General features: G+C 37.2%; 2 protein-coding genes across 2 annotated transcripts in view; one reads left to right on the top strand and one right to left on the bottom strand.

Annotated features, from left to right (window-relative positions):
• ppp1r9ala (protein phosphatase 1 regulatory subunit 9A-like A) overlaps positions 1-3979 on the top strand; it is a 37385-nt gene extending 33406 nt beyond the window's left edge. The window contains exons 17-19 of the mRNA XM_053627030.1: positions 966-1082; positions 1763-1951; positions 2542-3979. Coding sequence (XP_053483005.1) covers positions 966-1082; positions 1763-1951; positions 2542-2691 — 456 coding nt within the window. The 3' untranslated portion in view covers positions 2692-3979. The remainder of the gene's footprint in view (positions 1-965; positions 1083-1762; positions 1952-2541) is intronic.
• A 163-nt stretch (positions 3980-4142) lies between these two features.
• pdk1 (pyruvate dehydrogenase kinase, isozyme 1) lies at positions 4143-12879 on the bottom strand. Its single transcript, XM_053627031.1, has 11 exons — positions 12221-12879; positions 11996-12137; positions 8381-8452; positions 6981-7165; positions 6711-6806; positions 6488-6565; positions 6323-6399; positions 6040-6138; positions 4973-5083; positions 4757-4870; positions 4143-4582 (listed from the first exon to the last, which is right to left on the bottom strand). The coding sequence occupies exons 1-11, from the start codon at positions 12327-12329 to the stop codon at positions 4442-4444; spliced, it is 1224 nt and encodes a 407-aa protein (XP_053483006.1). The 5' UTR covers positions 12330-12879; the 3' UTR covers positions 4143-4441.
• Positions 12880-13927: the final 1048 nt, after the last annotated feature.

The raw sequence follows: 13927 nt of genomic DNA, 5'->3' as shown, positions 1-13927 counted from the left end.
TTATATATGTATATACATGTACCTTGTAATGTGCGCTAGAGATCAGTTTATATTACAGGGAGCTAGGCCCATCCTGAACCGAGATATTGAGGTTACGATAAACAGTGGTATAACCAAAATATGCTGTGTGCCATGACACAAAGATGGCTGTTGTAGTTAAACCAAGTAAAACAAAAAAAGGTGGTTTTGCAATGCCAATACATAGAGGTAATCACTCAAAAAAAAAAAAAAATTCTGAGAATTATCGAGCAATCTGCATTGTACCACTTGAGATGGAATGACATGAGTATTTATTATTCCCTACTTATACAGTTAGAATGGTGGTAGTAGTTTTGTTTTGGGTTTTTAGTGCATGCTGCTAGGGCAGTGTTATCCTTTAGTTCATGCCTGACCTTGCTTGAATGTCCAGTAAAATCTGGTTACAAAGCATGTCTTCCCTTTACCTTGTAGTGATCCTAAGTGGGCTTCAACCCTTTTTAATGGCCGTCACTATCAAGAGCATGTCTGTGCTGTTATCATGAGTTGCAAAGTGTTCACTTTTGTGTGATTAGTTGTAGTGTTTGAGTTGTAGATTTGTTGATGGAACAAAGACTTTTAGTTGTGCATGCTGGTTGGTCTCGCTGAACATTGCCCCCTGTGGACAGCACTGGTTTCACAGATTCTTGAAAATGATCTTTACAGAACAGAAAACACACTTGTGAAATATTCCATTACTCTTTTCATGAGTTGAGTGTAAATTTTGACTTGTATGTACGACTCAAGTCTGGAAGTTCTGTCTGCTCTGTTTTGCAGTATATCAGCGGGGCCAGCATGTTTTTATAGTCTGGGTCATTTTCACTTTTGTGTCATACTGAGTGAGTGTTTTGAATTCAGTTCCACACTGAGTGAAAAACGCCTACTATTTTTGCATTTAAATCATTAGCCTAGCCATTATATATGTGTTGTGTTTTCCTCACTCGTTCTAGAACATGTCAGTGCTAGATGATTCGAAACTGGGCAGTCCGAGTTCAGAGTTAGCAGGGCTAGTGGCAGAGCCCAACCTGTCAGGCCGATCTCACACTTTAACCTTCTCTTCCAGTGAGGTGAGTGGCGCACTGCGACCCACACACTAACGTTTCTGCTGTCTCAGGCCTGTCACACAAAATTACTGTCCAGGTCAACAGTTGTTTTCAGAGGGGAAGTTGCTCCCCATAATGACTTCTGTCTGTACAGAATAAAATGAATACGTTCCTTGTATTTATTTTAAAGCGACCTGATGTGCAGTGAGAATCTGTCTGGTTGTGATTGCATATTGCCCTAAAATATTTTTAATATTGATTCATTTCTGACCTTCATGTTGTTTTTAAGTCTCGTGTTTCTTTGTTGCTAAATGTTGCATGCCATGGAGGATTGAAATATTTGAAGTGGGTGTGCATGATTTAATGTAAAAAGGTTTTGTTCGCAACCAAGGATATATAGAAAGAAAATCTGTTCATGCTGCAGCTGCAATGGTATTGTGCATTGTTTTGTGATTATCAGGAAGTGTCTAATTTTGGATCGGGTTTTTTTTTAGGCTGAAATGCTCACTGTTCTTACTGTAATAGTTATAGAGAAAAATGTAAAGTATACACTGTTAGAGTTTTTGTTTGTTTTTTGGATGGTTAATGGTTCTAGGTTTTTAATGGAAACCTAGATGGAGCCTCTTTTCCTAAGAGTGTAGCTGAAATTGCAAAGTCATGTTAATCTTTTTGTGTGTGGGGGGCACACGTGTTTATCTTTGTAGACACTGGATAATGAGCCCTGCTTGGTGGGGAAAGACTACCAGTGGCAGAATCGTCCAGTCTCTGAGTGGACAACTCAGCAGGTGTGCCATTGGATGATGGGCATGAACATGGACCAGTACACTCCTGAGTTTACTATGCAGGGTGTTGATGGATTGCAGCTGATGAATCTGGACAGTGACCGACTAAAAGTGGGTGAATGCTTAAAATGTAATAAATTAAATGAGTAAAAAGACTATTATAAAATGGCTGAGATGCATTGAAGCCATTGTAAAATCCACAATATGCGCACATCTGTGACTGAATCAAAAATAAAACCTACACTTAAACCATTGTTCTGCCCGTATGATACCCTAATATTTGCCTGTTATGTTGCTTAGCAAGCAAAGCTCACTGTTAACAGACTACATTGCAGCATCGAAGAATTGTTTATTTTTGAATATTATTAACAGTAAATTATTTATTGAACAAATTTTTTTATATTGATTTTGTATTGTTGCATAAAAACAAAACGCTACCCAAGGGCACATGTTACAGTAACTTTATCATTGGTAAGCAGGTTTAATTTTGTTCGGGGAGGGCTCGTTGCTTTAGTTTAATATTTCTGTAGATCTTGGATTAGTGGTCACCATTTTCAGTCACATCTTTACATTCTGCAGAAGCTCAGTTCTTCATAGATATCCCTCTATTAATTTACATGTTCTGTTTTGCTTTAGAAATCAGAAAGGAACTATAAAATCTAAATGTGGTCCTTTTTATCGTATTTATTTTTCTGGTTCAGGTGCTTGGAGTCTCTAGCCAAACTGACCGTGCCATGATTAAGAAGAAGCTGAAGGACATGAAAAAAGCCCAAGAGAAACTGGAAAAACAGCGTGAGAAAGAAGCTAGAAGAAGTGGGAGACTGCCAGGCAACAATGACTCCGTCTGCTGAGGCCACCCTAATCTCTTTCTAGGTCTCTCGCTCTTCCTTCCTCTTTATTTCTACTTCTCTGAAGCATTGACACACTCTGGTTTGTGTCATACAGGCAGCTGACAGCCCTTTGCTGTTTACTTCACCAGTTATGTGCAGGTGAGACATGTTAGTGCAGTCAATATGGCGATGTAAAATCAATCCATCATTTATTAGTAGGCACTAATGTGCAGAGCAGGTGTATATAAATATTATCTATGTCTCTTGCCTGACCCTAATGCAATGAAGTATCGTTCATACCAGAAAATAGCAGATTTAAGAATTACCACACTGTCCAATTCTTTGCCTGATTCCTTAAACCTAAAGGGCTCCATGTACAAGTCTTGCCAAGTGTTAGACAATTTCCTAAACAGGACTCTTAAAACATACTGACAAGACTGAGACCTATCTAGGGCCTTGTTACATTGGTTAGAGAAATGTTTTACAGCCAGTGTGGACCATCTAGATGATTGTGAATTCTCTGTGCTAGCTTTAGCAGACCAAACAGATTTTATTATATTTTATGTGCACGACAAAAGAATATTTCTTGACAAGATGTTTGCATACAAATGCCTCTAATTTTGGAACGAATATGTTTTTAAAACATCTTTCTATCTATTTTAATAGTACAACTGTCTCCTGTCCCCCTGTATAAACCTTCTTTGCTGGAACAATGTACAGTCCTTGAGTGAAAGCACTATATTTGTCTTTTAAGAGGCAAATGGTGACATGGTTTTTAAATGTACAAATGAAATATTTTATACACATTTGTTAACTTCAGAAGAAAAAACATTATTGATTAAACTTTTGGACACATTTTCTACTGAGTAGAATAGCTCATAGTGGAAGACCATTTTGCAATTTCTAAAGAGCAAAAAGTGAAATTATTTTGGTGTTGTTGCAGTTTGTTTGACTACAGTTGTTATGGTAATACTCTTGACCATCTCCTCAAGATCTTAAAGACTATCACTAATTTAGATTCAAATTAGTTAAAAGACTTCAAATTACAGCTGATTTAAAAAAAAAATATATATATATATATATTGGAGAGTTAAAAGTTGATATAGTGTGATCATTAATGTTCGCTATTTGTTTGCATCTCCTCTCCTGCTATAATTCCTCCTGAATGTTATACAATTGGCCAAGCCCTAGTAGTTACTGTATAAATGGATTTTAATTATTTCAATACAGGACCATGAGGAAAGCCTAATATCCAGTTATTTCTCTGGTACGAGTGTACAAGCTGCACCAATAAATTTATTTTCACGTTTGTGTGTGTACTAGTATGATTTTAGTAGTCAGTAAAGTTACATACATTGTAATTAGTTACTGTTATCATTACACCAGTCAGCATCATTAAATTTGTAACACTTATGAGCTTAACAAGTATGTTTTATAAAGAATTTTTTTTTTAAATGCTGCAAAACATAAAAAAAAACAAACATAAGAAGTACTGGCAATCACTGTAACGCCCAATATCTAACCAAAAGGCATCCAAACACTGAGAATCAGTTAGATTATACAGGATCTCACACTGATATTTGACACTAGATTCTGAATAGATCACTCAAGCTAATTTACAATACAATAATTTCAATGCAAGTGTTTAATTTTCACTTTCATTGAGTAGTGATTTTCATTTGTACTTTATACAAACCATCCTAATGTGCACTCCAACTAATATAATCTCGATGATGTATGATGTATGTGCTCTGCCTTTGGTGCAGCGCCTCTAAATGCTGCGGAAGGTGCTCATGTCTTTGGGTTCTTTGCTCGGCACACACCAGTCATCGGCCTCCTGCATGGTCTTGTAATGTTTCCATGCTGATTTGTTATATACCGGGAGCCTTTCAATGGACTCTGTAGAAAGTGCCTTTAAGAAGAAGAGAATGACTTTTAATCCCCACTTACTGATCACAATACAAGTATGCATTTCTTTTCAAAACAACATGCACAGCTGATTCCTTGCTGATCAAAGTTTTGTGCTACTTTCAAATGTTCCCCAAGCACACAATGTAATATTTAATATGTACATTTACTCTCTTACTCTGATGTATATAACGGCATCTGTGCCATGGCCCTCCATTGAATAGAGCTGCAGTTCCCCCTGGAAGTACCTGGCATATAGTCTGGAGATGGGCAGACCATAGCCATAACCAGCCTAAGGGCAGATTTGTGTGATTTAATTTAACGCTTACATGCTCTTAACTGAAACAGCCAAAACATACTTCCAGTCAGCAGGACAGTGACGGATTAAACTGACCAATGGTGCAGCGCGGGATGTGTCCATTTGAGGCCTTGGGGCAGTGGAGTATGTGTACGTGAACAACCTGTCAATCTTCCTGAGTGGTACTCCACCTCCAAGATCGCTGACCTACAAGAGAAAGGAACTTATACATTCCTAGTACTAGATATTTGAACTAAGAGTAATTTGAATTAATAAAATGTATTTGAAATCAAAAATCCTGCAAAGGTAATCAAGTTAAATTAAACGCTACCATCTGAACCTTTCCACATTTTGTAGTGTTACAACCTGAATATGTAATGGACTTAATTGGGATTATGTGTCATGAATCTACACAATTTCAGTATAAATACTGAATACTGGGGCGGCTGTGGCTCAGGTGCTAGAGTGGGTTGGCGGTTCGATTTCCGGCCCACATGACTCCACATGCCGAAGTGTCCTTGGGCAAGACACTGAACCCCAAGTTACTCCCGATGGCAAGTTAGCGCCTTGCATGGCAGCTCTGCTACCATTGGTGTGTGAGTGTGTGGGTGAATGGGACACAGTGTAAAGCACTATATAAATGCGCCATTTACCAAATACATCTGTTCTTGGAAAGCCCTAGAGTTTGTTACAGACCATACCTAAACAAACTGCATCATGAACCCCAAGGGGCTATCAAAAAAAGTCAGGTCAAAGTTCAAATATAAAGGTTTAGCGATATAGATATCTATATATAAAAAATCCCTAAATTCAAACATCCCACAGCGTACCACTAAATCCATTATTAACACGTAGAAAGAATGCGGCACAACCATGGTTATCTAGAGGAGACTGTCCACCAAAAGTCATCGACCAGGTAAGAAGGGCGTTAGTCAGAGGCTAATGCTCTCCTTACTGAGTCATTTCAATGTTATGGACTATTTTGGTTAGACTAATGACATAATCCCAAATAATCCATTCCAGTTTGTAAAATTACAAAATGTGGAACAATTCCATAGTGTGAATACATATGTATGTAACATACGTATTATGATAGATAAATATGAAAGCCTAAGGGTACAGATGAGTGTGAGATGCCGTGCTCTGTGTATGTGTGTGTGTACCTTCACAGTGAGATCTTCATCACCCAGGATAATCTTAACATGAATTGCAGGGTACTCCATAGCATCACCATACAGCTCCATGGTGGCTCGCATGGCATTCTGAAGGAGTCACAGGGCATATTATTAGATCAGAGCCCTTTAAATGGGACAGATGAGTAACCTACTGACCTCAAAGACACAGCATAAGCTTTCAGTTATTGCCCTGTGCTTATTTTTGTTTAACTTAAGTTCTACATGAAGGTCTCTTATTGCTGCATAATGAGCGAGTAACTGACCACAGTACCTTGAATAATTCAAATGCCATGTGATACAAATGAGATGGCACATAAACCACAGTTATGGGCTTGTTGGGTTCTTTACCTACACAAAGAATTATAGAAAGAAAATTTGCTTTATCCAAGTCAAGCTCTCATTATAAGGCAGATGGTGAAACAGATTTATGCCTTACCATTGAATTCTTCTAGTTTTAATTCTGGAGAGTTCATGTAGTATCGGTCACATAAGTCTCGAGCGTTTTCATATGCATCTGGAGGGGGAAATAAAAGAACTTTGTTCAATTAAAGTGATGACTTTTTTTAAACCACAGCAGCTAAACAGGGTATGAATGATGTCAGTCTCAAATACATCTGACTTAGTGCATTTTACGCTGTCATATAGTCTGAGGCTACTACCTTTAATCACATCAGTGACACGACAGTAAGGATCAATACTGCCTATTTGTTTAGGATGAGCTGGGTTCACCTGCACTTTCCCTCCAAACAGCAACGCTGCAGTAAACACAATTGGGAAAAAAAAGGTTAAAATCTGTAGAAAAACTTTCAATAGAAGCAAATCTGTTTTAGGTGTAGAAGTGTGTAATGAAATTCATAAAGCTGCATCATTAATGCTGTGGGAAATATTAAGATGACAATGATGGCAGAGACAAAGAAGAAGGATCTTACTGTGCTGGTTAAGGAGCATTCTTATGGAAATTCTGCTCATGTAAAACCGATCCAGGAAGTACTGCATGTTCTGGCTGGTTACAGGGTCAGTACCATATGCCTCCTTATACTCTACCACTCCCTGTGCCATTGTGGGCACCACATCATTATGCCTGCTAAGGATCTTGATCACTGCATCTGTGAAACTAGTAGCATAATGAAATGTTCAGACACATTAGTTTGGGAAACACACATACAGTTGCAATCAAAATGATTCAACCCCCATTGCAAATCAGGTTTATTGTCAAAATTTACAGACTTTCAGCTTTTACAATGACAAATCAAACAAAAGCAATTTAAATGGTTCAACACAACATATGCTTCAAGTGGTTTCCCCAAATTCAATTGAAAATGCAACTTATAATGACCACCAGTTTCAAAATTATTCAACCCCCTGAACAGAATCCCACATAACAGCACAAATATGCAAAACAGGTTTTGTCTCAAGCACACCTGATGCAACCAATCAAGGGCTTCATTAGTTGCACCGGTGTGCTTAAGCTGGAACACATGAAATACCTGAACTGGCTAGGGGCAGAAAATAATGAAATACCTTTATGGGGCAGAAAAAGGAAGTTATCAACGGCTACAACCAGATTTCTGAGAAGGCAGGTTGTGAAAAACCCTGGAATGACTGCAAAAGACTTGCAGCAAGACTTGGTGGTAACAGGCACTGAGGTTTCAGTGAGCACAGTAAGGCGCGTACTAAACGCAGAAGGTTTCCATGCCAGAACTCCAAGATGTGCACCACTACTGACCCAAAAGCACAAGAAAAATCGGCTCAAAATCATATAAATAAGCCACGGAAGTTTTGGGATTCTGTTCTGTGGAGCGATGAAACAAAACTGGAACTTTTCTGCACGATGGATCAGTGGTATGTCTGGAGGAAGACGAATGAAGAAAGAACACTCTGTCCACAGTCAAGCATGGTGGAGGCTCGGTGATGCTCTGGGGCTGCTTTGCATCCTCTGGCACTGGAAACCTGCAGCGTGTGGAAGGCAAGATGCATTCATTGAAGTATCAGGAAATCCTAGGAGAAAACGTCATGCCGTCTGTGAGGAAGCTGAAGCTTGGGCGTCATTGGACTTTCCAACAGGACAATGATCCCAAGCATAGAAAAACCCAAGTATATTACTGAACTGGAGGCCACTGCTCATGAGGAATGGGCTAAGATTCCTCAAGAACGCTGCCAGAAGCTGGTGTGTGGCTATGCATCTCGTTTGCAGCAGGTCATAACAGCAAAATAGTGCTCTACTAAGTACTAAAGATGCTTACCCTAATGGGGTTGAATAATTTTGAGATATTATATTATATTTTATATATACACACATACATACACACAAAACCATTTAAATACTTACTCAGCAGTGACTTCTTCATTGTTAGCATTTTTCTTCTTGAACTCCAGTATATCTAGGAGACTTTGAATGTACCTGCCAACAAAAAGCACACGAGGTGCAATGTATTAAACACGACAGTGCGTGCTGTTTTAGGAAAATAATCAATGACTAGGTTGTGTGATGTTACTGCTCTGAACAGTGTTTAATTCTCTACGGTGATTTATTCCTCTTATACCACAACAATTTCCCAATGATTTCTATTAGTTAAAATGACATACTTTATATGTATATAGTTACATTTATGTTACTGTAGACATTTATTACTATAAACAGATAGATCTTGTCCTCACTTGCATTATAACAGATATAAATAGTCTTTAATAAATCTAACAAAGTTATTAAATCAAAAGAAACACAGCTGATCAGGTTACTGAGAAACTGGAAAGCACAAAGCTCTCTGCCCTGAAGACTTTCAAAGTTACAGCTTTAGCTCTGTTATAAAGCGCTGACATTGGAAATTCTTGGGAAGGCCAAAAATGCTCCTCACTCAAAACCTCAATATGTGAACAACTGATTATAGAAATTGTAATATGTTAGAACAAGCTCATTAATATAAACCTTGCAGCTAAAGTACCGTCTGAACCACACTGGTATGGAAAATTAATCAATACCTTCTGACCAATCAGAATAGAACAATCAGCAGTGCTGGGACATTGTGAAATATATTGATTTTGGGGGTTTGACAATATACTTGTGGTACACAGTAACATAAATAATAATAGTATACAGTAATAACTAAAATAATGCAGTGGTCTTCTCTGTATGTGTCTGTTGCAAACTTGTGCAAAACATCCCTGGCATGATGGCGTTGTGCTTCAGGATATTTTGCATTCTGTGTTCATGTGCAAGAGCTGTTGTTTCAATCAACATCCCACATGTTTTCATGTCATAGATCAGTGGATTGCACTGGAAAACATATCAAACCAAATATGATACTGATTCAGATCATCATCTTTCCCTGATACTTAGCGTGGGTTACACCAATAAGGATTAAGCCTTTATCTTGATTAAATCAAGGTTTATCTAATAATTCTGTTGCACCAAACTTTAAACCTTGTTTACAATAAGCAAGTTTACATTTAAACCATCACGTTAATCCTGGATTTCATTTCACAATAAACCTGGATTAACTATAATCTTGTTGCTCCATCACTTTAAACTCAGATTTTAATTTTTTTTATTTGAATTTTTTCATTTTCTCAGCCTGTATGGGTTATGCGAATGAGCGGTTAATAATGGCAGTTGAATTTTTTTTATTTTTTTTATTCAAAGTTTAAAGTTCACGATCCCTTTGTAACCACTCCAGTGGAAGTGAAAGTTACATTGTTGCTGTTTAGTTACACTGGAGAATTCATTTATTTCCACGTTTATGAAATCCGCATGCACTGCCGCAGTGCTGTCAATGGCGAATCCATCATGATGGAGAAAATTAATCGTAAATGGAGGTTTTAATCGCAGGTTAGAATTCTTATCCCTGATTTGTTAATCTGTGTTTAAAATTAAGTGGTGCAAATCAAGCCCAGATCAACAAATCGTAGATTAGCTCTAAACTGTGCATAATTTAACGCTTATTGGTGCAACCCACCCTTAGTGCTGTACACAGAGCCAGCCCAAGGCAAAAGTGAACTAAGCGGCTTCTTAGGGCCCGCAAGAGCACACGAAATGACAACTTTATTATTTTTATATTATTTATTTATTTATTTATTTTATATCAAATACAATATGTCGCAGTTTAGCCTTTAAAAAAAGGATGCATCCCTCTGGTGCAGAGTAAAGGAAAAAAGAAAACAGAGGAAGAGAAAAAACAGCAAAATAAAAGGTATGTTAAGTAGCTTTTTTATTCATTCATTTCTTTCTTTCTTTTTAAGTAGTTATATTGCAGGTTAACATTAGCTGGCTGGCTAGTTAGTTAACATAGCCTAGGTAGCACATCTTGTTTTAGGAAAGTTCGTGTTCGATTAAACATCCGTAAATAGCATTAATATCTTAATATATTATAATACAAGATATTACTTAGCTAGTTTTAGATTAACGATTTTGTCTTCTGTATAAAAATAACTTGTTGCTGGGTATATTATATATATATATAAACAAGCTTCTGTTCTATAAACTTGGTACTGATAACAGCTTTAACATTATTTACATTAGTCTACAATTTTGGGGTCTTTGCTATTATATTCCAATATCATTATGCCTCAATTAGCTAGTTACAGATTAAGAGCTACTGTTTTATGTGTACATATGGCTTACTGCTGTGTATAATAATTTACATGCACATCTGTACATATAGTTTTATTCTTGAACCATTATTGTTATCTTGTCACAGGTCCATCTAATCTATTCATTTTATGTCATTATTTAAGTATTTAATTTAATATTGTCCATTTTGTACATTTACACTTTTTTAATATAAGAAGAAACTGTTTATCCCGAGTTATTTTATTTGTAGTTGATTGTTCTGCACTTTTGCACACTGCTGATTGTTTTTTTTTTTTTACCAAAAATCAATTAAATTGGTTAATTTGTTTACAGTAAATGTATTGTCTGCTGGTTTATTTTGCAATTTTTCAGTACACCACATTAAGTATGCCACTTAATAATAATAATAAATAACAAACTTTATTTCATAAAGTGCCTTTAAAAGCAGCTTCTCAAAGCGCTGTACACCAAATAAGCAGTACACAGAAAAATAAAACAAAAGTTCATAAGAAAAACAACGTTAATAATAATAATAATAAAAGAAGAAGACATCAGCAGTCAAATGCAAGTTTAAAAAAGTAAGTCTTAAGTTGAGCTTTAAAAATGCCAAAGGTCTGAGCTTCCCTGAGTTCAAGAGGAAGAGAGTTCCAAAGGGAAGGAGCATAGAGGGAAAAAGCCCCGTCACCCACAGATTTTAAGCGGGTTTGTGGAAAAGTTAACAGATTACACTGTGAGGAGCGCAGTCTGCACTTTTGGGTGTAAGGAATTAATAAACCAGATATGTAATGAGGAGCCAAGCCAGGTAATGCCTCTTATGTCAACATCATGATCTTAAAATCGACACGGAACCCGACTGGGAGCCAGTGCAAGGACTCCGAAACAGGAGTAATATGATCGCATTTCCTGGTCCCCATCAGGATCCTGGCGGTAGAACACTTAGTACTGTAATAGTAAATATTTGAATATTACAGAGTACTAAAGTGCAAATTAACACCTGACCACCCTTATGGGTTTGCTACTGTTACAATTAAAAACCGCAGAAGAGTAAAATCATGCCACGTAGACATTTGTATGATGTAAGCAACACGGCTACAAATAATAAAATTGCTAATGGGCATGTTAGATTTATAATGCGAATAATCAAGCATTGACAACAGTCGATTGTATTGGTGGCACCGAGGGGCCCCCAAATCAAATTCTGCTTAGGGCCCCATAAAGGCTTTGGCCGGCCCTAGATGTACAGGTGGTGTACTCTGCGAGACTGGGTTAAGTGGTTATTGTACCGTGAATTGCTCATAGCACTCCACTCCTGATTCCCATTAAGAGTGTGTGGTGTATAGTGTATATGTGTGTGTACATGAGGAACTGTGCACTCACCAGCTCTGCACCAGGCCCACTGAAGGCGTCCTGAGTAAGTTATCAGGCAGCAGGTTAATCTCTTTCATAATGTTGGCCAACCTGACTGGCAGCTCCTCTCTCAGGAACAAGAACGAGGTCTTCTCACACGCATTTTCTGATCCTGGGGGGGGAACACAAAGCTTGCAGACAGCTCGTTGAATTTGACAGTATGTTCTGAGAGACAGTTATTAGGCAGAATCTTACCAAAGTCTATGAACTGTTTCATAGAGAGAGGTGAGGGGGAAAACCTGGAGTAGTGATCAACAAGCTTCCCGATTGATCTGTTGCTCATTAAAGCCCTTAAAATCCTCATTTTGTTAGTCTAGGTTTCTCAAACTACGGTTTATTGGTTATTTTCACAGCTATGTCACCGTTTAATAGATGCTATTCATACAAAAAACACTCGCAGTTAGCTTGTATCTCCGCACAGGTTAGCTTTCTATGCCACAGGTTCCAGTTTAACCATTGTCTAAAAGCTAACCTGAACTTTTAACTACGTTAAGTGTTTGGTTTTGGATATAACTGCCCGTATACCGCATGAGGAGTCTTTACATCCCTAACTATAAGCGGCGTTCTAGCCGGAAACAGCTGTGAGGACACATGACTCGAGCTGAACAAGCCATATACTGACCACTCGACAGTTTAAGTGCGCTTCCTACCACATGCTATACAACTGAGTCAGTTATCTCCAGCAACATAGGGAAACGTCCATAATGTTTCTGGAGAAGTCAACATAGAAATCCAGTTTCAATATGAACCTGCGTCGAAGGTATTCTCACTGCATACTAACGTACTAGATCATATCAGTCACACGCAGTTTGTGGTATTGTTCAGGTTTACTATTCAGTAATGATGTGCCGTTCATGAATGATTCGTTCATTTTGAACGAATCTTTACTATGACTTGGGAACAACGAGTTGTCTTAGAGAGTGATTCGTTTCCGAGAGAGAGAGAGAAAGAGAGAAAGAGAGAGAGATTTTAATTATATTCTGCTAAAATGAACGAAATGACTCTTAAGAAGATTCGTTCATTTCGCTGAACGAGATTCAAAGAGCCGAGTCAGTAAAATGATCCGAACTTCACTACTATTCAGTGCGCTAGTAGGCAGTGGAGCATACAGTCTAAAGGCACTGCGGGTCTCTGCGTCATCACACGGTAAGCCCGGTAAAATGCCTGAAAACAAAAACCATACGTGTAAACTAAATCACACAACAGTGAGTATGTTACATATATTTACCTTCTTAAAATGTGCACAAATCTAAAAACACTTATCACACAGTGTTTCATCATTTTACTGACCCCTTTGACCACGTGTTTTTTTTTTTTTTAAAAAAGACAATACTGTAATATATACTTTACTGATTGCATGCGCAGTCATCATAAGTGAGCAAGTTTTGAGTTAGCATGCTTCAGTTCAGTAATATTTAATCACAAGGTTGTAAATGTTTCAAGATGGTTGCGATTTCATTTGTTGACTATTTTTTTATTATTTATTTTTTAAATAACGACAAACAAACTGAGCTCAAAATTTGAGTAGGCCTACTAATTGATTATCATGACACTTCTGTTTTATTTACACAGTAATAGATGGAACCATATGAACGTGCAATCTGAACTACATTCAGAAATAAATTAACTACTTAAATGAAACATATAAAAGAACTACATTCAGAAATAAATTTTAGTTTAGCATTTCCTTTAACATTTTTGCATTTCCACAACCATTTATTTTAATTTTTGTGTATTTATTTATTTGTTTTTATATATATATATATATATATATATATATATATATATATATATATATATATATATAACTATTTTTCCTTTTCTATCTGTATACAAAGTAAATTCTGGTTTACGTAAATTCTATTTTATGTCATGGAAAGTCGAAAAAAATCATTTCACTGC

This window comes from Ictalurus furcatus, chromosome 6 (genome assembly GCF_023375685.1).
Source record: "Ictalurus furcatus strain D&B chromosome 6, Billie_1.0, whole genome shotgun sequence".
NCBI lineage: Eukaryota > Metazoa > Chordata > Actinopteri > Siluriformes > Ictaluridae > Ictalurus > Ictalurus furcatus.
The sequence above is the reverse complement of the archived record's forward strand: the minus strand, read 5'-3'. Positions and strand labels throughout refer to the sequence as shown.